Source organism: Adiantum capillus-veneris, chromosome 14 (assembly GCF_014529385.1).
Source record: "Adiantum capillus-veneris isolate H3 chromosome 14, ASM1452938v2, whole genome shotgun sequence".
Lineage (NCBI taxonomy): Eukaryota > Viridiplantae > Streptophyta > Polypodiopsida > Polypodiales > Pteridaceae > Adiantum > Adiantum capillus-veneris.
In genome coordinates this window covers 146361095-146388559 of record NC_140944.1, presented here as the reverse complement: position 1 = coordinate 146388559, position 27465 = coordinate 146361095, and the positions used below count along the sequence as shown (strand labels likewise).

General features: G+C 40.7%; 1 protein-coding gene across 1 annotated transcript; it reads left to right on the top strand.

The window, feature by feature from the left end:
- The first annotated feature begins 5521 nt into the window (after positions 1-5521).
- On the top strand, positions 5522-26310 carry LOC147443313 (uncharacterized). Its single transcript, XM_086529493.1, has 3 exons — positions 5522-5870; positions 6310-6385; positions 20970-26310. The coding sequence occupies exons 1-3, from the start codon at positions 5522-5524 to the stop codon at positions 22204-22206; spliced, it is 1662 nt and encodes a 553-aa protein (XP_086385619.1). The 3' UTR covers positions 22207-26310.
- Positions 26311-27465: the final 1155 nt, after the last annotated feature.

The following is a 27465-nucleotide window of genomic DNA, read 5'->3' as shown; positions in this document are numbered from 1 at the left end:
GCTTGGAAGAGATGTCAACCATATAAAGATCATGCATGCAAAGTGCACTATGTCTGAACCCTGATCTATTTAGCCTCCTTGTAACCATTGCAGGTCCAGACACTGGCATAGAAAAAAGCTACAGGTCCATTGTAGAATCTAGTGTGCAAGCTATAGATCCCTCCCTAGCCAAGACTAGCACCTGCAATGGAGAGGTGTTTGGCACCATGTGATTTGACCCCACCCCAATATCCAAATAAGTAGGGGTTAGCTCGCCCCACAACCACGTCTGTCGAAGCAATGTCCGGTGCTACAAAAGCATGGGCTACGGGAGCGAAGTAGGGAGAAGGGGGTAGAGCCATAGGAAATGGGGACAACAATTAAGAACTAGTTTGCCTTGATTGCTTCACTATATATATGGTAAGAAGTAAAAAAGTGGTAGTGGTATGGATTTTACTGCATGGCATAGCTTGTGATGATGACTCCATAGCATATCTCGTTGAAGCTTTTGCCAAAAGCTCTATGACCTCGCATCACAAATGAGATTTGACATTAAGAGATGTATGGAGGTATAAATTTACACATTATAATAAAGATGGAGAGAAATGCATTTCGTGCATTGTGATGCTTGTGCCCCCCCAAAAAAAACCATACATATGTATGGTGTGGAGTTGGCACCGTTCTCCACATTTATAATAATACCGTAGGGAGCGTGCCCTTCCCCCGCCACTTTATCCCCTCCAATGTTGAAGGGGGATTTATGGTTCTTCTCTAGTGTTGGAGGGACTATTTTACTGTAAAAATACTACAATTGTACAAGAAAGAACTCATTATCGATGTTTTATAAAGACATATCATTCCACATTGCCATGTCATGGTGTATTATCCATGTATCCCTTTGGTGGCAAGAATAAAAATTCTTCAATCCTTGTCACCTTCATCTACAATCTTTGCAATAAAAATGATTTGAATTCATTCCTTTAATGTGTATATGATGCAATCTAAGTACTTTTGAGATCAAATAGAGGAAATCAAAATATGGAATATAATTGTACCTTTGGTATTGGTCGTCTACATCGAAGCGCAATCTGACCTTCCTTACATTGTTCCACCACCTTCCCATTAGTAAATGTTCGGTCATCGACATCTCTTCCACGACTTCTACCAATATGTCGACTGTCACATTCCCTTTTTCTATCATGCCTACCATTACTTTGGGGCATCCCATTTGGCAAACATGGCCAAGCACGACATCTTTCTCCAAGAGTCCTTGCTTCACATCTACTAAAAGCAACCTAGAGGTTTTTGGTGCTGCCATTGTGAATCAAATCCTACAATTAGGAGTGAGGCCAACACTTCATATTTGCTGAAAATAGACTAGATCTTTCTGACATGCCCCTATGGGGCAAATCTTGCAATCAATGCGTTCCAACTCTGGACAGGAATCTTTTCATGAAGTTCTGGTACTCTCTGAGGTGCGCCACATTTAGCAAATATGTCAACCAATTGCCAAGCACAAAATCGTTTTCAGCAACCCCTAATTAACAATATCAACATACATTTTTAGTGTTGTTCCATGGCCCACCAAGGACAGGCAAGGCTCTGACGGTGGAGGCCCTAGTGGAGAGTCTGCAATGTGCGTTGTGGTCCATAAGCGCCTTTGAACTGGGAAAGGAAGCAAATGAGGTGGAAGCAAGGCTTATCCAAATAATGGAAATCGCGTACAATTGGCATACGATTCTTTTGTTGGATGAGGTGGATGCATACTTGCAGAGGAGGGACCTATTGGACTGGAGTGTTTCTTTGGGTGTTCAAGTATCACTGCGGAGTCATGTTCCTCACTACCAATTGGGTGACAATCTTTGATGACGCCATCTTATCACGCATCACATTGGCCATTTTCTACTCAGCATTGGAGGATTCCTAGCATCGCAACATCTAGCAGCAGACATTGCTTCTTTGTGCTGGCATCTGCAATGTCACCTATGACGCCCTCCTCCACCATCATTTCATTGGCCACCAAATTCGAAACATTGTTTACCTTGCTCAGCTTCTGGCACAACCGGATGCATGCAAAATCAGGATATCACCCATGTCATCAAGGCTTTCAATGCCTCTATTTCTTGCATCAATGAACTACCAACTCTTTCCTAGCTGCCAATAACATTCTTTTCATCAGCTTTTTTCTTTGATAATGCTTTCCAAGATGTTCTAGCCTGCATCATCAGATTCAAATATAGTCTCTAAAATCATTGCTCAATAAAATAGTTTCACCCTTTGAGTGTGTGATTTGTGTCTTGGGAAAGATACGAAAGCCTGCGCATGTCAATGAAAGCATTACCTCAGCATCCATGACCTTGCTCTGTAGGTTTGGATCCCCTACCAAATGGATTTAGAAGATGTAGGTCACAAACATAAGGTTTGCAGCTACTGTAGACCTACTACCAACTGTAGAAGTGCCTGTGGACGAGGTGAGGTTCACCCACCCATTCATCTGTACTGCATAAGAGTTAAATCTAGCTGCTTTAGATTTAATTTGAAACTTGAACCTCCTAGCTTGCTTCTTACAAGAATCATAGATCATCTGGTGAAATCTGAATGGCAATGCATGACACAACAGTGGAAGACACCACAGGTGTGAAGGGACCTTGGAGTGGCACTGTTATCCCATCCACACTAGGCTGCTCTCTTAGCAAAAATTAGTACTGCACTCCAAGAGACATGTGAGATCCCCAACCTCCAATACCAAGACCGGGATGGGATCCTTGACAGGTCTCTAGGTATGATAAAAATAAAAGTCTCTAAACAAGAAAAATCCAAAGAATAGACCATTACCATTGACAATGGCTTGGGTCTATAGCCATAGAAGAAGACCTAGTCCTATCTCGCAGCGAAAACGGGACAACGTATTAAAAGTCCAAAAAAACTATTTCGGCCCTATAACTTCCACAAATTGGGCTAAGGTATCCTCAACCAACGCTTTTTTTCCTCTACATATGTGAGGACACAACCCCTGGTGGACTCCTCTTCCAAGTGAAGAAGTTTTCTAAACATTTTAGTGCGCAGGGATGGATAGTTACCTAACTAATCAGGTTCACCTGTCCATGATTGACAACCTTAGTCAATCCCCACTTACCATCCCGCACTCACACATGATTAATTTATTTTCTAATTACTATCACATTGTTTTAACATTTAAAATAATGGTTTCTTTTAATGTTCCATCACAGTAATTCCTTCAATCAAGTATTAAAGATAGTATTGAAAAACATTCTTTTAACAAACAGACGTCTTTAAACTTAAGACAGGGTACTGTCAATCAAAACATTGTCCATAATAACCATGACCAGTACTCTTCTTGTCTCAAGACCACCTAAGGATGAAAAAACGGCATCCATTCCTTATTCACAATCCGGAGTGGATAAACCCCCACTCAAGGTTCCGGGTGCCCATACGCCAAACCAGTTGCCCATACAACCGGGCGGCTCCCCTAGGATAAAAACGGTATCCTAACTTATGTAGAAACATCAAGACATGACACGAGTAGAAACTCATCGTTCATGGGGGTAACCGACTTATCCGTGGCTGGAAAGCCATCATTATCATCAATTTATACCAAGGAGTCGAAGGTGTCTTGAGACAAGCTGTCTTAAGGATGATCAATCATATCTTTTCTAATTCAACCAGTTTTAACCCAAACAATTCTTTCCTACATTATAAACAAATGCATTTGGAATTTAACTTCCGTTTTTTGTCAATTATTCCTTTTCTGACTCTCTCACTCCTTATGTATGCAATGCTAACTTATAATAGAACTTCAACTATTTAAAGACTTAATTGAATAATGGGAAACCCACCTGGGACTGATCAGCCATCTGCTGCTACGCTGGCGCCTGAAGACTCTCCTCCGTAGGCCTACTACTAGGCCCAACTTCATCATCGTGCGACGCTCTAGTTCTTTTTAGAGCTCTGCCCTCATCATCAGATGTAGGATTGGCTCGGGTCCTTTTAGGTGCCATAACTTCTTATCCTTATAATCATTAGGCCAATTATCCAAAAGCTAGACTTATCCTTTGTATCCAATTTTACCCAAATCTAGGTTAAATTTGTAGTCTTAATTGGTAAATTGTTGACCTAGTAATGTCTTATTTGCCTATATAGGTATGATAACTTTTTCCACAGCTTCCCTAAGGGTTTTCTAAGCTATTCTAATTTTCTTATAATTTTTGTATATCTTTTTCCTAATTTCCCCATCGAATTTTAAGCTTGGAATCTGCTTATTTTGAGCTTAATATTTTTTCTATTTATTTTCTCTTAAAGATTTCATTTCCTCAACTTTATATCATAGGTTTACACTTACTATAATTTTTCTAAAAACATTTTGACCGCAAAGTCTATTTATTTTAATTAATCTTTTGCTAAAAATAGGATTTTTGGTCAATTAGAATTTCCTAAACTCACTAATAAACTATGGTATAATTATCACAAGTCAATAAAGATATTTTTGACCTTTGATAACTACCTTTGAATTTTCCAACTTAATTATCTAGTTTCCATCTTTAATTTTCATCTAAAATTAGTATAATTTGACTCAAATAAATATCTATACTAATTTCCTAACCTTGACATAATTATCACGGCCTCTTTATCAAGTATTCTAACTTTGATAAATATCATGTAATCATATAACATGATTTACTCATTTTCCTATTTAAATTTTAGCTAGAATTAGTTTAATTTGACTTAGATAAATATCTATACTAAATTTCTAACTTGACACAATTATCACGGATTTTCCATGATGTAATATAGATTTGAAAAATAGCTTGTTATCATCTAACATGATTTATTAATTTCCCCCTTTACTTTTTATCTAAAATTAGTATAATTTGACTCAAATAAATATATATACTAATTTTTCAATCTTGACATAATTATCACGGCCTCTTTATCAAATATTCTAACTCTGATAAATAGCATGTAATCATATAACATGATTTAATTATTTCTCCCTTTAATTTGTCTTTAAAAATAGGGTCTTTTAACTAAGATAATTAGCTAAATTAACTTTATATTGTGGTATGTGGCCGGACGGCCCGAGTGTGAACCTACTTGTAACTACCTCTAATGTTAATATAAGGAGCTACTCTCGGATGCAAGAGGCAAGCTAGTTTGGTCTTATTCCCGTGTACACCACATTGGTGGAGGAGACGGGCATGGATTAGTTAGAAACCCTTTTCTTGATTTTCTTGGGGAATACCGACGACAGCGATGGTGACACTGGGTAGAGGAGAGAGAGAGAGAGAGAGAGAGAGAGAGAGAGAGAGAGAGAGAGAGAGAGAGAGAGAGAGAGAGAGAGAGAGAGAGAGACACAGAGAGAGAGAGAGAGAGAGAGAGAGAGAGAGAGAGAGAGAGAGAGAGAGAGAGAGAGAGAGAGAGAGAGAGAGAGGCTATCGATGTCTACAGCTCATGAAAGGCGTCACTTTCTTGGTGCCCTTCTTTATCTGCTTGCGAGACTCTACTACAGCTAACGCTACCTGACATGCCAAGCTCTTGTGCTAACCTGTGTAGCAAAGGAAGCAACCCTGTTGCAACTCAAGCTCTCATCACATTTCTGCCCTTTGCTTCTCAGGCGAAGGTGCAAGAGCTACTGCGCAGCGAGACGAGCAAGAGGTGCATTGCCGAAGGTGTCACTTGCACTGCCAGTGCAGCAGTTGATGCACCGACGTGGCCCCAGCTACCGCGTTCTATGCAGTCTATATGTGAACGAGCCCTCATGTGCACATTAGCTAGGCAATCAAAGATACTTCTACAACTACTCTCATTGCTGCTAAGCCATCTGCTTTTCCTTGGAGAAACGAGTCCCATTCCTCCATTCCTAGAGGCGACAAGTCAGCTTCGTCATTGAAACCTCTCATCTTCCATAGCAAGCTCTAGGTGGAGCTCAACACAGCGTGTCTGCTGCAGTTTTTCTTGCATATCCTTTTTCTTGGTGTTCATCCTGCAGTACGCTCTTGCCAGATCAGTTGCCACTTCACTCCTCGCAACTCTCTTCTTCACTTTCCCAGTTCGCTGGCAATCACGTCCAGTCTCACTTCATCCAGCAATTGAAGATGATGTCCGGATCATTCCAAGAATTGAAGCTCAAAAATGGGGTAGATTGTTAAGCTTTGTGTTTTCACCATCAATGCTACAATCCTTCCAAGCCAGCCCCACCAGAACACTCGCCAACTGGATATCACATCTTGATTTCTTTGAGTGTTTCTTACAACACCCTACCATCAATTTACTATATGCAGCCCATTCTCTTGGGATATTTTGTTCTCTCAGTTTACGACTGGTTCTCAAATGTTCTTGGTTCCAGCATGATCAAAGACACGGGAGTTGTTGCATCTTGGTTGCAGAGGTGCCCAGTCTTTATGCTCTCATAGTTAATCATACAAAACCACACAGTTCATCCTTTCTTTATTTTTTTAGTGATAGTTTTTTCAACTCCAGCTCATTTCTCAATCTAGTATTTGTTATCATCACACACCAAGCGCCTTTTGGAGATGATGCATGTCATACAAAAAAGTTGTATTTTTTACCGACGCTCCTATAGAAGTTCCTTGTCTTGTCCATTTCATTGGGATAGCGACCTAATGTTTGCATAAGCGAGATGTACGAGTTCCATGCCTTGATGATGATCGGCATGATGTCGAGTTTAGCCACAAGTTCAGTTTCTAGCCACTAAGCCGTTGTAAGCTCACTCCCCCCGGATGAGGCGTTGGAGTTGATGCAGTCTCTTCAGTCATGTGGAGCCCCTTCTCAGTTCAATCTTGTAAAAAGATGTCCATCTTTTTCTCCCTAAGGGGGGAGGTGTGGTGTGTGGCCGGACGGCCCGAGTGTGAACATACTTGTAACTACCTCTCATGTAATTAATATAAGGGGCTACTCTCGGATGCAAGAGGCAAGCTAGTTTGGTCTTATTCCCGTGTACACCACAATATGATTAAGCTAATCATCACATGTCTCTAATGATATATTTTAACTCTAAAAATTATCTCAAAGTTATTTAATCTAATTTGCTAATTTCCCCCTTCAATTTACCCTCAAAAATAGTGTTTTTCTACTAAGATAATTAGCTAAACTAGTTATCTGTGGTTAAGATAATTATCACAGGTTTCCTAACATGTGTTTTATTTATAAAAATTATCCAAATTTGTTTAGTTTAATTTGCTATTTTTCTCTTTTAGTCTTCCCTTAAAAACAGTGTTTTTTTACTAAGATAATTAGCTAAACTAATTTTGTGGTTTAGATAATAACACGGGTTTCATAAAATGTGTTTCACTTCTGAAAATTATCTCAAAGCTTTTTAATCTAATTTTTTATTTTCCCCCTTTAATTTTCCCTTAAAAACAGTGTATTTCTACTAGGATAATTAGCTAAACTAATTATTTGTGGTTAAGTTAATTATCATGGGCTTTGTAAGATGTCTTTCACCTCTCAAAATTATCTCAAATTGTTTTAGTGTAATTTGCTATTTTTCCCATTTAATTTTCTCTTAAAAACAATGTTTTTCTACTAAGATAATTAGCTAAACTAATTATCTGTGATTAAGATAATTATCATAGGTTCCCTAAGATTTTTTTAAACTCTTAAAATTATCTCAAAGCTTTTTAGTGTAATTTGCTATTTTCCCCTTTAATTTTTTTCTTAAAAATAGTATCTTTCTACTAAGATAATTAGCTATTTGTGGTTAAGATAATTATCACGAGTTTCCTAAGATGTATTTCACCTCTGAGAATTATCTCAAAGCTTTTTAGTATAATTTACTATTTTTGGCCTTTAATTTTTTCTTAAAAACAGTGTAATTGTGATTAAATGATTACAAAATTATTCAAAAAACTAAGAGATAATTTTCCTAGCATCTTGACAGTCTAATACAGCTCTAAGAATTATCTTATCTCAATCTAAGTTTAATTAGTATAATTACCATTAATTTATGATTAAAATGATTAATTTCAGTCCTAATTTAACATAATAACTAATTAGATTAGTATCCCTAAGCTTAATCTCAATAATCAGTAGAGAATTAAGAATTAGGAAAGAATTTTAGAATGTAAGTAAGTTTAATCTTCTTAATTAATTGGATTAATTAAGAAAAGGTAAGTAAATCATCATAATTTTGCTAATTAAAAAGGTTTAGTACTAATTATCGTGGGTTAACCAACTAGAGTTTTGCTCTCTAGTGATTTCTGAGTAGAGATCTCTCTAGGTGAGAGAGAAATGGCCAGGACTCCGAGTCTGCTTCCAAAATTTGAAGCAAGGGGTCTTATTTATAGGTTTTTGGGCACTCACAGGCTGGAAATGGCAATAACTTGCATCCCAAGGCAGCCCTACAGGTCCACAAGTGCCCCCTGCTGCTAATTCCAACCTGGGCAAGTTCATTACTGTCCCACACAGCCCCCCAGATACACAAAATAGATTTTTTGCTATTTTTTGACTTTTAATGATTAATTTTGGAAATGTCTATAAATATCTAAGAACTTTAGAAGAAAAGTTTACAATTTTTATTTAATTTACTCAATTCATAGTGTAAACTTCCAGGGGCCATAACTGTGTCAGTTTTTATTGAATTCAATTCTGAAAATTTCTAGCCTGGGGTTTGTTGTGCTTAAGACTTCAAAAATACCATTTTTCATTGCTTCTGAGATAGAGTTTTTACCTGATTGCCTGATGAATGCTTTCTCCTAAAGCTTGAGTTAATTCCCGACAGCTAGAAAGGTGGAGACCTTACAAGACAAGATTTTGGGGACGAAGCTAGTTCAACCATTGCTGATTCTCTCTCTCTCTCTCTCTCTCTCTCTCTCTCTCTCTCTCTCTCTCTCTCCTCGATGCACCTGATATACCATCTCCTCGGCTACGGTGTGCTCTGACTATCAAGATCATCATAAACTCTTTTGCCCATACCAAAATCTTGCATGATGCGAGATGCCTTCAAGATGCACATGTAGGTGATTGCATCCGGAGCTAGAGGCTTTCAAGATGCAGTAGAAAATAGTCCAGAGCTTTGCACTCTCTCTCTCTCTCTCTCTCTCTCTCTCTCTCTCTCTCTCTCTCTCTCTCTCTCTCTCTCTCTCTCTCTCTCTCTCTCTCTCTCTCTCTCTCTCTCTCTCTCTCTCTCTCTCTCTCTCTCTCTCTACTCCCTGCACCTGCGTAAAGCCACATGCCTTCAAGATGCACATGGATATGATTGCATCAGGAGGGAGGTCCTTGCTTTGTATCCGCTGATAATAGCTTAGAGCAATCTAGCCCTAATTCTGTTGCATTTATCTTGCAATCAATGCAGTCCAAGAGACGACATTCTAGTTAGGAAGCTCCCCACGCACTTTTTGTGCTTTCTGAAGTGCACCAAATTTGGCATACATATCGAATAAGGCATTGCCAAGCACTACATTATTTTGCAACAGCCCATGACTAACACTGAATTTTTAAGCATGCGTAGGTGATTTCACAGAGGCCATCACTTTGCATCCGCTAAAAACAGCGTAGAGCCTTCTGTCCTTGCTCCTCTTGTGTGTATCCCGCAATCAGTGCATTCCAAGAGACACTATTCTGGACAGCAAGCGAGGGCTACTTCACCACCCCCTGCAAGCTCATCCACTTTCCCATATCGTTCGTCCTCTGCCTTCTTTGATGCGACAAAAGCAGACAACATTGTTTTTTTTGGATGAAGCTCGCACTAAATTTAACCTCTACCTTCTGCCGTTTCCTCTCCAATCAACCAATGCTAAGTGGCATGCTTCTCCTTTCTCCATTTTGCAAATGGCTCTTGATTAATCAAGGTAAGGACGGGGAGGAGACGATGCCTATAATGCAGCAAGGAGAGGTGGCAAAACAAGCTCAAACATTGATGCCAAGGCACTTGATGCTCAAGTCCGACCTCCAGATATTTGTTTGCACTCCCGATCCTTCACCCTTTTTTACTCAAGGCAAATAACCTCAAGCTGCTCTCGGGTGTCATGTGCGGGATGCTTGGATTTCCTATCACTTTTGCGAGATCGACGTGATTGAGAGCCCATTTTTATGGCTTATACGTAGAGAGGTAAGTGCATGCAAGAAGAGAGGTGTGCAAATGAGCCCATCTAAATATATGAGGCCTTTTATATCAGACCACAACCTAAGCACTATCTACTAAAATCTAAGAGTGATCAAGTAAACCAATCACCTCAAAAGAAATTATAATGAAAAGAATGAGATTATTCAAGGAGAATTAGAATTATTATTAGCTTATTATTGTATTGGACTCATTATTTGAAATTATTTTCATGCATATTTTCAGTTCCTTGAAATTTCTTAGGCTTTTTTATTTATAGGTTTTTTTGGGTGTTTATTTAGGGTTTTGATTTATTTTGATGATTTTTTAATAAATTTTGTACATAATTTTTTATTTAATTTCAAGTTAAAAATATTTGCTTGGTACTAGCCATCCTTCAATTTTCAATCAAAAAATTATCTAATTTTTATATTTTATGATATTTTTTAAGGACTTTATACTTTTTGTTATTTTTAATATTTAAAAAAACTAAAAATGCAATAAAATTATTAGTTAAATAGATAATTAATATAAGCTAATTTAATCCCATATTTATATCTATGTGACATAGCACGTAGGTGGCAGCTTATGTAGAGGGTGACTTAGACATATGTGACATAGCACGTAGGTGGCAGCTTATGTAGAGGGTGACTTAGACATCCATGTGATATGGCATGCAAGGTGGCAGCTCACGTGGATTGTGAGTTGGCAACCCACGTGAGGTGGCATGCAAGGTGGAAATCTATGTTGCAATGATTGGACAATTATGCTAAGTTAGCAAAAAGATACTACGGTCCCTTTCAAATTCTTAAGTCACTCAATGAGATGGTGATGGCTTATCAATTGAAGTTTCCCAACCACTGGCTCATACACAATGCTTTTCATGTGAGCCTACTTAAGCCTTACAAACAAGAGCCACCCAAAAAACCAGTGATTAAAAATTCTCCAAAATTTGCAGATCACAAAGAGGTACTTCAACCCGAGTCCATCTTATGACATGAAGACAAGGTATTATTAAATGGTAAGATTATTTGACGATATCTCATTAAATTCAAGAATTATCCTTTTGAAGATGCTCTATGGATGCAAAGAATCCAGCTTAAGGATTATATGAACCTTTTCAAAGCTTACAATGACTCACTTGAGTAAGCACATGTAAATGCATTTAATGTGTAAAGTTTTTGTCTTATAAGACTCTGTTTCCTTTTATGTGCACATGTTTTGAAGTATGCATGCTTATGATCATCTTGTTGTAGCTACGTCTCCCAAGCACTAAGTAGAACTTGTCAATATACTCTAGAATAATTATATGGACTAAGGTAAACATGCTTGCAACAGCTAAATTTCTCCAGCACCAAATGGACTAGTCATCCATTCTAGAATGATGACGTTGGGTAAAAAGGGATCCTCTACCCACGAGGAAACCATGGACTAGTGACTCAAATTTATTTTCTCCACCTCATAGTTGAGGATGACTATAATTTTAAGGGACAGGTAATGTCATAAAATGTAATATCTAACTTTCTCAAATGATCCTCTCATCTTAGATTGGCCAGCTAAAATGGAAAGATAAAGAGAACAAGAGTTAGAATATAATATATGCTGCTAGACTTCTCTCAGTCCTAGGTAGAGAGTTACAAGGAGAGAAGGTCTACAAAATAGCAATGAAAATTCAATGAAGCTTGAGATGACCTAAGGGTTAGCTTCATTTAGCCTCCAAAGGATAGTGCAAAAGTCTTATAAAAAAGTTACTAGGTGGAACAAGGAGAAGGTAAGTTCAAAGGTTGAGCATGTAATTAGGGAGCTAGCTTAAGCAAGGGCCTAGCTAGCTTATCCAAGTTCTTATTGTGAGCTTATGAAAATTACTTTGATCATTTTTGGCCTAGTAATTAAAGTAGCCTAGTCTTAAGTGAATATTGTGCCAAGCAAATTTAGTGGAAAAGTGTGTTGCATGTATTAGATAATTCAAAGTTAGTGAATTTAAGCAGTAATGTTCATGTTATATGATAGTGGCCAAGTTGACAAGCACACTTGCATAATATGAACTCACTCTTGTATGCTTGTAACTTTTTCTTGTATACTAAGTCCCAAGAGTTTCCCTCAAGCAAGGCATCTAAAACATAGATCAAACATAGCATTATGTTACCCTTGAGCAAGCTTGAATTTTATTGGATAATACACTCTCAAACCCAATAATAATTAAGCATCACATGTCTAAAGCATCAAGCTCCCTCTTCTCAAGGTGGAATGGACACTTGGCACAATGCCAATGTATTTGCCCAAAGAGAAAAAAGCCATTCAATAGCTAGTCCTTGGCAAGAGCCAATTGCATGAGAGATTGCTATCCCCTTGCTATCCAAGGAAAATTTAATGGGAGGGGGTCTCACTTGATGCTGAAGAATGCTCAATGCCTAGATCCCCGCTAGCTCTCTCCACCTTTGAAGGTATTTGAGGTCTTGGGATAGAGGCTCCACTAAGTGTAATTAAGGATGCATGAAGCTTTCCATCTTCATGGCATCAATCTAACTTTTGAAGAGCACAAAAGTTGTATTATTAAACAAGTCTCTCTCATGCAAGAATCTATGATACAAAGTCATTACACAGGGGTAGTTCTTGTTGTATTTTCCAACCAAGCATTCTCTCTTCTCTCATAAAGAATCCTCTTAATGGAAGACTCTCTCTTTTCATCAAAATTCCGTTGTAGTAAAAGGATAATACCAAATTCCGTGACAAATCTTATTACATGGTATGAGCTGTATTTAGCCAAAATACATCAACTTCAAAGTCAAACTCCATTGAGCCATTGCTCAATGCCCACTTCTTGCACAACTTTAATTTTCCAGGCATCTTTTATGTATGCATTTGATAGGGCCACAGCATAGGACCATGCATTAGCATGTCTTTTTCACCAATGCAATGTAATACCCTAGTGATTTATTGTCATCTAGGAGAACTCCATCAAGAAAGGGGAGAGGCATTCTAAATGCGGACATAAAACCTGACTATCACTACAAGAGGCTATTCATATTAGCGACGCTCAAAAAAAAATTTCCCGGCGTCGCTATGAGCGTCGCAAATTTACAAAGAAATTTGCGACGCTCATAGCGACGCCGGCGGGGGTAAAAAAATAACCGAGCGCGCCCAAAAACTCAGATCTCAGATCTGAGTTTTTCGGCGCCCTCAAGCAAGGAGCAGGTAACGCTCTCCCTCACTCTCTCTCTCTCTCTCTCTCTCTCTCTTTTTCTTCTCCACACACACACACACACACACACACACACGAGGAGAGGAAGGAGAGCCAGGTATGCTCCTTCCCTCTCCTCATTCTCATGTTCCCTTCCCCTCTTTCTCTCTCCCTCTCTCTCTATCACACACACACATACACACACACACACACATAGTGTTTTTGAGAGAGAGAGAGAGAGAGAGAGAGAGTACAAACAAAAACAAAAACGCACACACACATACATAAACAAAGAATGCACACACACATTGACAGAGAAAAAGAGAGAGAGAACATGCATAAACAAAAAACGCACGCATTGAGAGAGGAAAAGAGAGAGAGAACATGCATAAACAAAAAACGCACACATTGAGAGAGGAAAAGAGAGAGAAAACATGCATACGATCCAAAAAAACGCACACACATTGAGAGAGAAAGAGAGAGAAACTAATTTAACGTCGTAGGAAACTAATTAAAATTAAAAGACCTAAAGATCTAGCCGACGAGGAGTTGAACTCAAGACCTATTATTCAAGAGGGAAATGGCATAATCAATCTATCATACTTGGCATGGGTGATAGAAAGGTTATATCTCTTTTTATTGGCACACACATCCACACACGCGCACACACACAAGAAGAAGAGAGTTATAACGTCGTAGGAAACTATCTTAAAAGACGTTAAAGATTAGGTTATATGTAGACTTACATTAAATTATATTTAGGTTTATTTTTAACTAGATTTACGTTTATTTAAGCTAGATTTAGATTTACGTTATATTAGATTAGATTTAGGTCTCCATAGACTGCGATGCCTGCATGAAGCGGGTGAAGAAAGCCCTCAATGGAATATAGGGTATTGCTCCCTTCACTCATGGTGGGCTCCGTCGATCCAAAAGTACTGGTGAAATGTCTTCAGAAGATAGGGAAGAAGGTGGATCTTCAGGGCGGCAAGAGTCACTACATCCCCGACACAATGACCATCTAGACAACCTCTAGTCATTAGACTTACGTTAAATTAGATTTAGCTTTATTTTTAGTTAGATTTACGTTTATTTAGATTTACGCTTATTTACGTTAGATCGAGTCCACGCAAGAATTACTTACGGTTTAGGGTTTAGAGTTAGACGAACAGTGAAAAGATCTACTGTGAAAAGATGTTAAGATGCTGTGAAGTGCTACAGCTAGAGAAGAGGCAAAGGGGTTTTGTCCACTACATGCAGTATCATGTAGACGTGGGTGTGTAGATTTCTTGTACCCACAAATATAGGTATTGACCAATAAAGACGAGATTATAACCCGGTGGTTCTGATCTCCGTGCACCTCTAGACCGAGGTGTGCGGGGATTGGACATGACTAGAGAATGTGAGGTAGAGAGAGAGAGAGAGAGAGAGAGAGAGAGAGAGAGAGAGAGAGAGAGAGAGATAAGACGAAGAATGCCAATAGAATATTAAATTTGTTGTCCAGGTTATAAGTTTTTTATCCTCGTTATGAGTAGCGACGAGGATGTGGGACCGTCCAACCGAAACACCTATCTCTCAACGAGGGTCTTATGTCCTTGTAATCAATGCAAGCATGCTGTGCGACGGACAAGACGTGTTTCTTTGCAGCACGTTCGCGAATTTGGCGAGTTCGATCCATCTATTATAGATCGAGTTGTTGCCAATTATAACTCGTCGGACTCTGACGCTGGCCAACAAGCAGCAATCTTGCAACCCAATAGACGTGTTCGCAGGCGCTTTGGTCAAGCAGCATATGTGAGGCCACAAGATGTAGCCTCTGACAGCTCGGGGGATGATCATGCAGAGCACATTCCCAACGAGGCAATGTTTGAGCTCGAGATTGATGAAATGATCGAGACGATCATGGATTCAGAAAGGCTTATCTATGATGATATGAAAAGTGAAGCCGATACGCCATTGTATAATGGAGCACGTATGTCTAGATTGAAAGCACTCTTGGTTCTTCTCAACATGCAGGCAAAGTTGAACGGCTGCATGTTTGAACGTTTGAACGGCCACTCATAATCTTTGTTCGTTGTAGTATAAGTCATACACAGCAGCATGGTGTAAAGGTCGACATTTTAGGGTGGAACGAATCGACAAAAAGCGTTTTACTCAAGATTGTGGAATCATGGCAAAATTTGAACAGTCTACTCGACGACGTTCCTCTGATGCAGATCCTGTGGTGGCGGAACTCGCTTACTTCGGCACGCTGCAAGAGATTTTGAGGATCGATTACAGAGGATTTTTTGTCGACTTGTTCGACGTGCAATGGTTCAAGATAATCATGGAGGGTCGCAACGCTACTGTGCGTAGAGGAGAGTCTGGTTTTCTTAAGGTGGATTCTACTGAGAAATGGACTGACCTAAGAGACACTTTCGTACTACCCGAGCATTGTGAACAAGTAAGTATGTAAATAGTTAACATCCCCCTTTTACAAGTTATGTGCTTGAAAGCTCTCATGTAAGTTATGTGGCTCTGGCAGGTAATATTTCATCCTACAAAGTCTACATCAAACTGGTGGTACGTCATAGAGGTAGCCCCTCGTAGTGCAAGGACGTATGAAGGCTACCATGTGCCAATCACAACGACATCAATGGAGGAGATCAGAGAAGATGCTCAATCAGAAGCCGCTGCGGTGGTGCCAGACGAGCATCAAGATGCTACTACTCTATATGGGGTGCATGCAGAGGAGCTACAAAATGAAACAGAGGATATGTGTTTAAACGGAGAGCTCTATATAGATATAGGAAGTTATGCTGAGTTATGCGAGGATGAGAGAGAGATCTCTTAAAGCCACAAATATTGTATTTGAACAATTTTGCTCCGTGTTGTAAAAGCTCTGGCTCTCTAAGTACCTTCCATGGTGTATAACGCTCTTTTCTACTCGCGCTCACATCTTTTGATTGAAAATTCTGAGTTTTCAACTTGCCTCTTCTATCACTCAATTCATTGCGTCATTGTATTTATATGCGTCATTATGTCATTGTATTTAATGGTCTTTGCGTCATTGTTTACTCTATTCATTCAATATTAAGTTTAAATATTCGTGTGTTTAATGCAGATATGGATGATGAGGAGTTTCTTTCTTCTTTGTCACCGCAGCAGAGACAGTGGTACGTGGAGCGTCATCGCTCTGGCGCATCATCGCGCGTTCCTACTCCATCCGCATCTCCCTCTCTTTCGGAGCATTCGGCGCACTCCGAAGCTTCGGCGTCGACGAGACGAGCTTCACACTCGTCTAGACACCGGCGCTCTAGTGGTGGCGGTGGCGGTTGTTGTGGGGATTCCGCCACCGATGCCTCCACACCGCCTCGTGTTCGACGGGGCTCTTTACCCTCCCCTTCTTTGCCCGCCCCCACACCAGCCACAGCATCGCCATCTACGCCAGGTTTTGCACGGCTGACTGTTCCTAGAAGCTACACACCTCTACCTACTCCGCAAGGAGCCACCCCACTCAACACTCCTCACTTCGGGGCCCAGACGCCGGTGGAGACACCTGACGTCCGTACCCCCATCGACACGCCGCTAGAGACCCCTGCCGGGACACCCAGGTTCACGCGTCACCGGCCAGAGGGCTTGCCTTACTCCGTCGACATCAGCGGCGGCATCATCATGGATGATGACGGCAAGAAGGTGATCTCGCGCATGCGTGGTCTTTGCTCTCAGCTGTTTAGACACTACATACTAAACAAATGGAGTGAAGTACCAAGTGATTTAAAAAACAGAGTCATCAGCATACTTCATGATGAGTTTCCCGTTCCAACACGGGATCAACGCTTCAATGAAGACCTGATGAAGATTCGAATGCGCGAATACTGCAAACACAAGCGTTCCGAAGTGCAAAAAGCAATCAAGAATGGGTGGAACAGGCCAGATTGGCTGGCCAAAGAAGATTGGAAGAATGCGAAGAAAGCAGCGCGCGAGAATCCCGACAAGTGGAAGCAACAAAAGGATGCAGCCAGAGCGCGAATAGAGGCAGGGAGCTCGCACCACTTGGGGAGCGGTGGATGGGCATCATTTGAGGCCGATTTTGTAAGTGTTTTCACATTGCTCTTTATGTTCAATAGTTTAGGGTTTATGAGTTTTTTAGTTCTAACATAATGAAATCTTTGTATGTTTTGACAGTGGTCGATGACATGACGTGATCCCACACCGTACGAGTGCGAGTACGCAGGCAGGAAGGGCTTAAACGCCCTGATGGACATTCTCAGTTCTCGCGGCGGCATGGTTAGTATTAGGGTTTACTCTTTTTTATTTTTTGTATTGTTTTATAAATGTCGTTATATGTTTATACTTACTGAAAGCTGTCTTATTGTCTTTTTTTGCAGAATCCGATAGATACGCCGCTTGGACGCGATGAGACGTCTGACTAAACGATGTCAGTTTAGCCGTAGCTAGATAGCATTAGTTTAGGGTTTCTCATAGCTTATGTATCATGAGACGGATTTTATACGTCTTTTTGAACCATGTATATTATTACATTTGTCACCGCAGTTCCTTTTGCCAATCAATTCTTTATGCCTATGATGTTGTACAATTTTCATTATTACATTTGCCAATCAATTCATTTTGCCTATGATGTGTACAATTGTCAATTTTGCAAACAATGCGTCTTGTGGGTGACTATTTTGGGTCTATTATCTACCCTTGCACTTTTTTTAAAAAGTGAATCAAGTACAATATGGTTGATGGGTGGCAAGGCATTCAATGCCCTGCCACCAAAAAAAATTTCTCTCGGGCGTCGCTATAAGTGTCGCTATGAGCGTCGCTATAGTCTTCTGTGTAAACGTCGCTATATGAGTCGCTATGAGCGTCTCTATGAGCGTCGCTATATAGCAACGCTTATAGCGACGCCCATAGCGACGCATATAGCGACGCTCGTAACGATGGTTTTAGCGACGCCGGGGGTTATAAAAACCCAGTGTATTTTCGTCGTTAACAGCGTCACAAGAGCACACAACCTCTTGTAGTGTATAATCAGGTTTTTATATATAAGGCAATGTTTTTTGGAAGAAATTGACTAAAGTTTTCATTGTATTGCAAAAAATTTGAGTTGAGCTTTTTAACCCTCTAAGTGAGTCCAAGAAAGCAAATTGGAGACAAATGCCATAGATTAGCCCCTAGGTATGTGTAAATATGTATATATTAGTGACTTTTCTTTGGTCTAAAAGGGCCAAAAAGTGGAATAATCTAACCAAAAAAAGGCACAACAGTCAAGATTTTGTGTTATAGTTGTGTTTTCTCTTTTTTGATAATATTTTGTTGTATTTATGGATTTTTTATAACTTTTATCAATTTAATATAAAAATTAAAGGAAAAGATAAACAAGCAGGTTTATAGGCATCCCAATGGGAAACCAAGCATATAGCAGCAATCTCTAGGCTAGGGAAAGCTCACTAATGAAATTTCATCAAAATTCAACAATACTGATGAGAGAACTTTTTTTTTCTAGAATCAAAGAATCCATCAAAGTTGCCAGAAACTGGGTATACAACATCCAATTGACCTTTTTTTGAAGTTGATTGTACACCAAATGTACTAACCTGGCTAATGGGTGAGCTTGAGAGATACATGAGTCCAGACCCGCTAAGGCATATAGTCTCCTAGGCTCATAGTAGACTCACTTCATTCTTGTGAGCTTGTGTGTGTGTGTGTGTGTGTGTGTGTGTGTGTGTGTGTGTGTGTGTTAGAGAGAGAGAGAGAGAGCTATTTGCAGGCTCTTATGTCGATCTCCCTATGCTTTTGACACTTCACAAGCTAACATCACACATAAGAGGTATATTCTAAACCACACTATGAATGTTTAGAGCACTTGCATTGCATCACACAAGCATACTTTAGACAGGAACATACATGCACAACACATCATGCTTTTGACACAAATCTTGATGCACAAAACACACCAAGAGACCAAAATTGACTAAACTTGGTAGATTACACCTAAAGGCACCAGGGAATATATCCCAAGTATTAGAAGTCAAAATGATATGTCTTTGTCTAACCTAGTGGCTGTAATCAATTCTAGATAAGTGTGCTAAAATTAATTTTGGTTCACCAATCGGTAGGCCGCCCCCTCTTGACTAAATTTTTTGTAAGGTTTCATAGGATTTGACCACTAGAAGATCCCCAATCACACCTAGTTGGCAGAAAGTGGCCAATGGTATCACCTTGCTCTAATAGCAGTTTCAAAAGCACCAAAATGATCCAAAATTGATTGAGAGCTTCATCATAGCATCTACAAGCTAATGGTATAGCCTCTTGGTGGTGATAACTAATCACAAAAGTGACTTTTATCACTAGAAGAGCCAGACAACACTTCAAATGGAAAACAATGGTCTAATTTGGCAACCGCAAATGCAAAGTCATAGGAACTTGATCCTATAACTTCAACTAGGCTCAAAGGAATATCCAAGGCAATGATATAGGTGTTGGATCACCTAAACCAAGTTCATATCAGAGAGTGTGCCTTTGGGAGGCCCTAAGAAACTACAAGTGTCAAAAATGTCAAGAAAAAAGCAATACCTAGCTCTAGAGATGTCGAGTAAACCTCCAAGGACTCAAAGAAATACTTTTTTCCAAAAAAAGGGATGTTGGGTATGATTGCACTTATACCCATTGTGCATATAGACTCTTGTATTATTCAAGACGTGCATTAGGTACTCTTTATGCTTTCTTACCCATGCACAATGCACTTACTCTCAAATCTCCAAGAGTATGTATGCAATTAGCAAGGGGGAGAAAAGTAGGGCAACTAATAGCAACAGAAATTAGTCTAAAGTGCAAAATTAGGTCAAAAATCATCTTGAAGAAGCTGAGAAAGTTGTTGCACAACATACTCAAAATATGTCAAAAAGCCAAAAAAAATGACATCATTACAACTCTTAGGACGTGGCAAGAAGCTTGGGGTTTAATTTTGAGTCAATTCCAAGCACAGAATCCAATAGCAATCTCACTCATAGAGAACACCCCAAAGCTCAAATTGAGCATCTAAAATGGTGGAATTGTCATATAGGTTGTAGAGATTATGCATGACAAATTTTGTGCCAAAATCATAACTTTACTAAGAGAGATCTCAAATGAGCCAATAGCGAGCTTAGGTGGTGGGAAATTATAAACTAAGGTGTAAGTACATTTTGGTCAAAGGGAGTCAGAGAGTAGTGAATGAGCATGAAGGGAGGGAGATAGAGTAGTCGCACTACCATCATCTTCTTTGTCCTTTCCCCCTATTATCTTCCCCTTCTTGTCAAGACAGCGATCCTACGGCTAAGAGCTAGGAGATAAGAGGTTTGTCCTAAGGTCTAAGGCTAAGAGCAAGAGGCCTAAGACTAGGTCAGTGCCACATGGAAAGCGGTTTCTATATATAGTAGTCCTAGGGCAAGGCTATAGGCTATATAAGGATATGGTAGGGTGGAGTTTCAGTGGCATGCATCCTTAGTCCTCTCATTGGTATCAGAGCACAACGACGTTTTCTCTCTTTCGCTCACCCTCTCTAGTCACTTTTCTCTCTCTACGTGAGACAAGGCGTGAAGCTAGTTTCTCTCTCATTGAAGCCTCTTCTCTCTCTGAATACTATCTCTCTTAGTGCGGAAAAAGTCTATTGGAGTTGTCTTTCTCTCTATAGGTCACGCAAAAAAAGTGACAAACTTATAATCTAAAGGTTGAAGCCATTTTCGGAAAAGCTTGTTCTAGAGGTTATTGTGAAGAGCTAAATCGGGCGGCAAAAGAAGAAGAGTCGCGTGCAAAATATACACACAAAAATCCCAATTCGCCCTGTCTCTTTTACGATAGCAGGCGTTTGGAGCAGAATCAAGCGCTTCGCGTGTGCTGCTGCAGCCGGGGTAATGTGCTTTTTGACAGGGAACGGGAGGTGGCTTACCTAAAACAGTATGCGCGGAGGAAGGGCCATCTCTTGTTGCTGATTGGGCCGCAGGACTGCGGGAAGACTGCTATACTGCGTGAGGTAGCCAGAGTGGAGGGAAAAGATCGGTTTGTCATTGTAGATTTGTGTGCTGGGCTCAATAACAGCCCAGAAGGATTTCTTCGTGCCTTTCAAGAAGCCCTTGCTGCATCTTATCTGAGTCAGCCGGGTCAGCCCAGCGGCTTTCAACAGGCCTGGAATAATGCTTGGCAGGGTGTCACTCTCACTCTAAAGCTGCAGGCACCACTTCCAGAAGGCTATAAGGCAGGATTCGAAGCCCAGAAGACCTTCCAACAGGCTCACAAGGATTTTCAGAATGTGTTCACAGAAGTTCTGAAACAGCGTGCTGCCCAAGGCCAAGCACCTCCAACAATTGTCATTGATGAGGCTAACAAACTACAGAGCTGGCTTCCTCACCAAGCCTACCGGGATACTCTCCTCTCCTACGTGGACTTCTTCGTTCTCATGACCAAGCAAGAAAAATTGGCCAATGTCATGCTGGCGAGTTCAGATTTCTTCTTTAAGTTTTGGTTCAATGAAAAGATTAGAGCTAGCAGGTATCGTACACACGTCATTGGTGACTTTCTAGAAGCAGAGGCCCGTGCATTTTTTGAGTTTTCTTTAGGAGAAAAATGCCCAGAAGAGATCTGGTATTCTATACACAGTGTGTTTGGAGGGTTCGCCTTTTACTTAATGAGGGCTGCAGAATCTTTGGCACTGTTGGGTGAAGATGCATGGAAAGAAGATGTTGTGGAAATGTATACACAGATTATGGGTAAGGTGGAAATGGGGCTTTCACCAAAAAGTCTTGAGCCGTTGGCAGTTGAGGCGTGCTGGACTGAAGGACAATATATCCAGGTTCTGAGCAAGATAATAGAGTATGAAAATGGTGTGTTGCCATGGAATGTACTGCGGTTTCTGGTTGGCACTGAGGTGGTGAAGGCCCTCATATGTTACAATCTGGTACAGTATCGGACCAAATCCAGTCTAGCTCGAGATCTTCAGTGATACAAGGGTTTGTGGCCTGTTGTGATGCCACTGTCCCGCTTGCATTGGCTTGCGATGCAGGAGGTTGTTATGAGGGACAAAGGTCAGCTCACCCAAGAGGAAGATGACTGGCAGAAAGTGAGGATGCTAGCTAGTAGCAGCAACAAGGCATTGATGCTACCAGCACCCGGTGCCACTTGATTATGTAGAAGCGTTTTTTGGAACCCTACAAGGAGAGCTGTGCCACTTGGCACCAGCTCATTGGGTTTTTGTATTAAAGAGAGAGAGAGAGAGAGAGTCGCTTCAACCCCTTCCGCCACAAAGCTCCAGGCTGATGTCAGCTAATGCAAGGAGGCAATCGCTTCAGCCCCTTCCGCCAGAAAGCTCCAGGCTGATTTCAGCTAATGCAAGGAGGCAATCGGTTCAGCCCCTTCCGTCAAAAAGCTCCAGGCTGATTTCAGCTAATGCAAGGTGAGGGCCTCTGTCCCTCTCCTGATGCAAACACATAAACTGCAGCTCCTTCCGCCATCGCCATTGCTTGTGTGTGGCCGATATGTATGCCAAATGTGGTGCACTTGAAAAACCACAGAAAGTGTTTAAGGAGCTTCCTGTCCGGAACGTCGTCTTTTGGAGTGCATTGATTGTGGGATATGCACAATAGAAGCAAGGCCACAAATCTTACCAAGGCAGCAGGATACATTTGCGATAGTGGGTTACTTGAAAATAAGACATACTTAGCCAACACGTTAGTCAGTATGTATGTCAAGCGTGGTATACTTGTCCGAGCACAACAAATCCTTGATGAGCTGTTGTGCTTGGCACTGCTCGATATGTATGCCAAATGTGGTGCACTTCAAAAGCAGCTTGTGGAGCTTATTGTTTGAAATGACGCTCGATATGTATGCCAAATGTGGTGCACTTCAAAAGCATCTTGTGGAGCTTATTGTTTGAAACAACGTCTCTTCAAATGCACTGATTGTTGTATACCCACAACAGGAGTAGGAACAAAGAGCTATAGGCTGTTTTCAGCATATGCAAATTGCTGGCCTTTGTCTAGATGTGTCTAGATGAAATCACCTATGCGGGCATCTTGAAGGTATGCAGGGCCAGGTAGCTCTGGGCTGTTTTCAGCAGATGCAAAGAGAGAAAATGCAATCACCTACACGTGCAACTTGAAGGAATCTAGCATCGTGCAACATGTTGGTATCGGCGAAAGAGTTTATGATGATATTGTTATTTAGGGGGTTGTTGACAGAAAACTTTGTGCTTGGCACTGCCTTGGTCAACATGTATGCCAAAGGTGGTGTACTTAATAAAGTACAAAAAGTGCTTGATGTTTGGAATGTTGTCTATTGGAATGCACTGATTGTGGGATATTCCCAATAGAGGCAGGGCCAAGAAGCTCTGGGCTGTTTTCAGCAGATGTAAAGAGAGTGCAACTATCCAAATGCAATCGCGTACTCTTGTATTTTGAAGGCATGTGGCATTAGGAAAGATGCTTATATGGGCAAAGGAATTCATGACGATATTGTTAGCCAGGGGCTGTAGAAAAGAAACGTTGACATGTATGCTAGATGTGTTGTAATTCATAAAGCACTCTTTGTATGCGCATATACACTTACACACACACACACACACACACACACACACACACACACACTCGATTCTCTCTATGCAGCACTAGTTTCGTTTTGACGCAATATCCACTACACAAGCAAACATGGAGAGGAAGAGATGAGTCTTTCTTTTGTGAGCTCACTTAAAGACTGTGCTTAGAACAAGGGTTTGTACCAAGGCAGCAGGATACATGCTGATATTTGTGATAGTGGGTTACTTGAAAAAACACATACTTAGCCAACACGTTAGTTAGTATGTACGTCAAGATATTGAAAAGAGAATTACTGCTTGGCACTGCCTTTGTCGATATGAATGTCAAATGTAGTGCACTTCACAAAGTACAAAGGCTAGAGGAGCTTACTTTTCGGAACAACGTGCACTGATTGCGAGATACGCACAACAAGAGCTGGGCCAGAAAGCTCTAAGCTGATTTCAACAAATGCAAGGTGAGGGCCTCTGTCTAGATGCAATCACCTACGCATGCATCTTGAAGGCATGTGACTCTGTGCAAGATGCCGATATGAGCTCAATTTGTGCAATCACATACGAGTGCATCTTGAAGGCATGTGGCTCTACGCGAGATGTTGATATGAGCTTAAAAAATCATGCTGATATTGTTAGCCAGATGCTGTTGAAAAAGATGTTCTTGGTAATGCCTTGGTTGACATGTTTGCTAAACGCGGTGCACTTCAGAGAGCACAAAAAGTGCTCAAGAAGCTTCCTGTCCGGAGTATGGACTCTTGGAATGCACTGATTGCAGGATTTTCCCAAGAGGGGCAGGGCACAATGCTCTTGTCTGTTTTGAGCAGAATCGAAGTGAGCGTCTCTTGGCACTGCCTTGGTCAATATGTATGCTAAATGTGGTGCACTTTAAAAATTCACTCTAATATTGTTAGTCCGGGGTTGTTGCAAAAAAATGTCGTCATTGGAAATGCCTTGGTTGATATGTATACCAAATGTGGTGCACTTCAGAAAGCACAGAAAGTGCTGGAGGAGCTTTCTGTCCGGAATGTCCTCTCTTGGAGTTCACTGATTGCGAGATATGCGCAACAGGAGCACGTCCAGAAATCTCTAGGCTGTTTTTTGCAGATGCAAATTTAGGGCCTCTCCCTTGATGTAATCACTTACGCGCCTCTCTCCTGATGCAATCGCTTACGCACCTCTCTTGATGCAATCACATGTGTATACATCTTGAAGGCATGTGGCTCTACGCAGATGCTGGTATAGGCATAAAATTCACGCTGATACTCTTAGTCAGGGGCTGTCAAACAAAGATGTCGTGAGGGAGCTTACTGTCTGGAGTGGCGTCTCTTATAATGCACTGATTGCTGGTTACTTGAAAATAACGCTTTCTTGGGGAACATGTTGATCAGTATGTGCGGTGCACTTGTCATGGCGCAACAAGTCTTGTGCGGGATGTTTTCTGATTACTGGATATGCTGAGAAGAAGGATTCATATCAAGGCAATACAATTCAGGCTGATATTCAAGGAAGTAGGATTCATGCTGATATTTGGGATATTGGGTTACTTGAAACGAACACATTCTTGGGGAACATGTTCGCCAGTATGTATGTCAAGTGCGGTGCACCTGTCATGGCGCAAGAAGTCTTTGACGAGTTTCCTATGCAAGATGTTGTCTCTGATTGCAAGATATGCTCAGCAGAGGGAGATCCAAGAAACAAGTATTTCTTTTGTGAGATAACTTAAAGACTGTGCTGAGAAGAAGGATTTGTACCAAGGCAGTAAAATTCATGCTAATATTTGTGACAGTGGATTACTTGAAATAAACACATAATTGGGGAACATGTTGGTCGTTGCACTTGCCATGGTGCAAGAAGTCTTTGATGAGATTCCTATGAGGGATGTCATCTTTGATTGCAGGATATGCCCAATAGGGGTAAGGCTAGGAAACAAGTATTTCTTTTGTGAGCTCACTTAAAGACTATGCTGAGAAGAAGGATTTGTACCAAGGCAATTGGATTCATGTAGATATTTGCGATACTGGGTTACTTGACATGAACACATACTTGGGGAACATGTTGGTCAGTATGTGTGTCAAGTGCAGTGCACCTGTCATGGCACAAGTCTTTGACGAGATTCTTGGACGAGATTCCTGTGCGGGATGTTGTGTCTGATAGCAGGATATGCTCAAAAGGGGTATCGCGAGGAAACTTTGGGCTGTTTTGAGGAGATGCGAAGGGAGGGCCTATCTCAAAACGCAATCAGGTGCATTTTGAAGGCATCTGGATTCACGCAAGATGCTAAATGTGGTGCTCTTCAAAGACACCAGAACTTCTAAAAAAGATTCCTGTCTGGAGTGTGGACTCTTGGAACGCATTGATTGCAGGATTTGCCCCACAAGGACAGGGCTAGAAAGCTCTAGTCTATTTTCTGCAGATGCGAAGTGATGGCCTCTCTGTTTATTGCAGGATTTGTTTCAAAAGGGTAGCACCGGAAAACTATAGGATATTTTCAGCAGATGCCAAGCAAGGGCTCTTGGAGAAAGATCTTGTGCTTGGCCGTGTCTTGATCGATATGTATGCAATATGGGGTGTCCCAAAGTCTGCAACTTTGTGTATGTGTGCGTGTGAGTCTACGAACAGACAGTAAGGAAGATTCAACATACCCTGAAACCAAGAACATCATAAGTAGTGCAGGTAATGGTAGCCATGACAACAAAAGTGAATGCGACAGTTGATATCTTTGTAGAAGTCAGAGTGGATGATGATGGCAGAACTTTATACTGCAGACAAGGTGACAGAACAATGTAAGGAAGATCTAGGAGCCGATCCACACAAGATTGTGCGTCGATCCACACGACCAATACCAAAGGTAAACTTATATTTTGACTTTGATTTCCTCCATGTGATCTCAAAAGTACTTAGATTACATCATGTACTCATTAAAGCAATTAATTTATATCATTTCCATTCTAAAGGTTGTAGAATGAAGGTTACAATGGTTGAAGAATTTTTGGGGATACCCAACAAAGAGACACATAGACGATACACCACGGCATGGCAATGTGGAATGATACATGTCTTCATAAAACATCGGTAATGAGTTCTTCTTTGTACAATTGTAGTATTTTTACAATAAGAAAGTCCTTCCAACGTTGGAGGAGAAGCATAAGCCCCCCTTCAACACTAGAGGGGATAAAAGTGGCGGGGGAAGGGCACGTTCCCTACGATATTATTATAAATGTGGATAATGGTGCCAACTCCGCACCATACATACGTATGGTTTTTTCTTTTTTTTATTTACGGGCACAATCATCACAAATGCACGAAATGCATCTCTCTCCATCTTTATTGTAATGTAATATTTTTACCTCCATGCATCTTTTAATGCAAAATCTTGTTTGTGATGCAAGGTCATAGAGTTTTTGGTGGAAGCTTCGAGGAGAGATGTTACAAAGCTTTCAGAATAAGAGACGCGATGAGGTGTAAAATACAACATTGCTCTTCTTGTTTAATTCACACCGTTTCCATAGCGAGTCGATCAAGGCATACTAGTTTTTCAATTCTCTGCTAAATTCCATGCTGCCTTGTTGCTCGATTTAGCAATGACTCTGCCTTGCTTGCTCTGCAGACTTTTGATTGCTACCCGCTTCTTCTTGATTCTCATATCGTAGCTTATTCCAAGCCTTCAATTGTGCAATG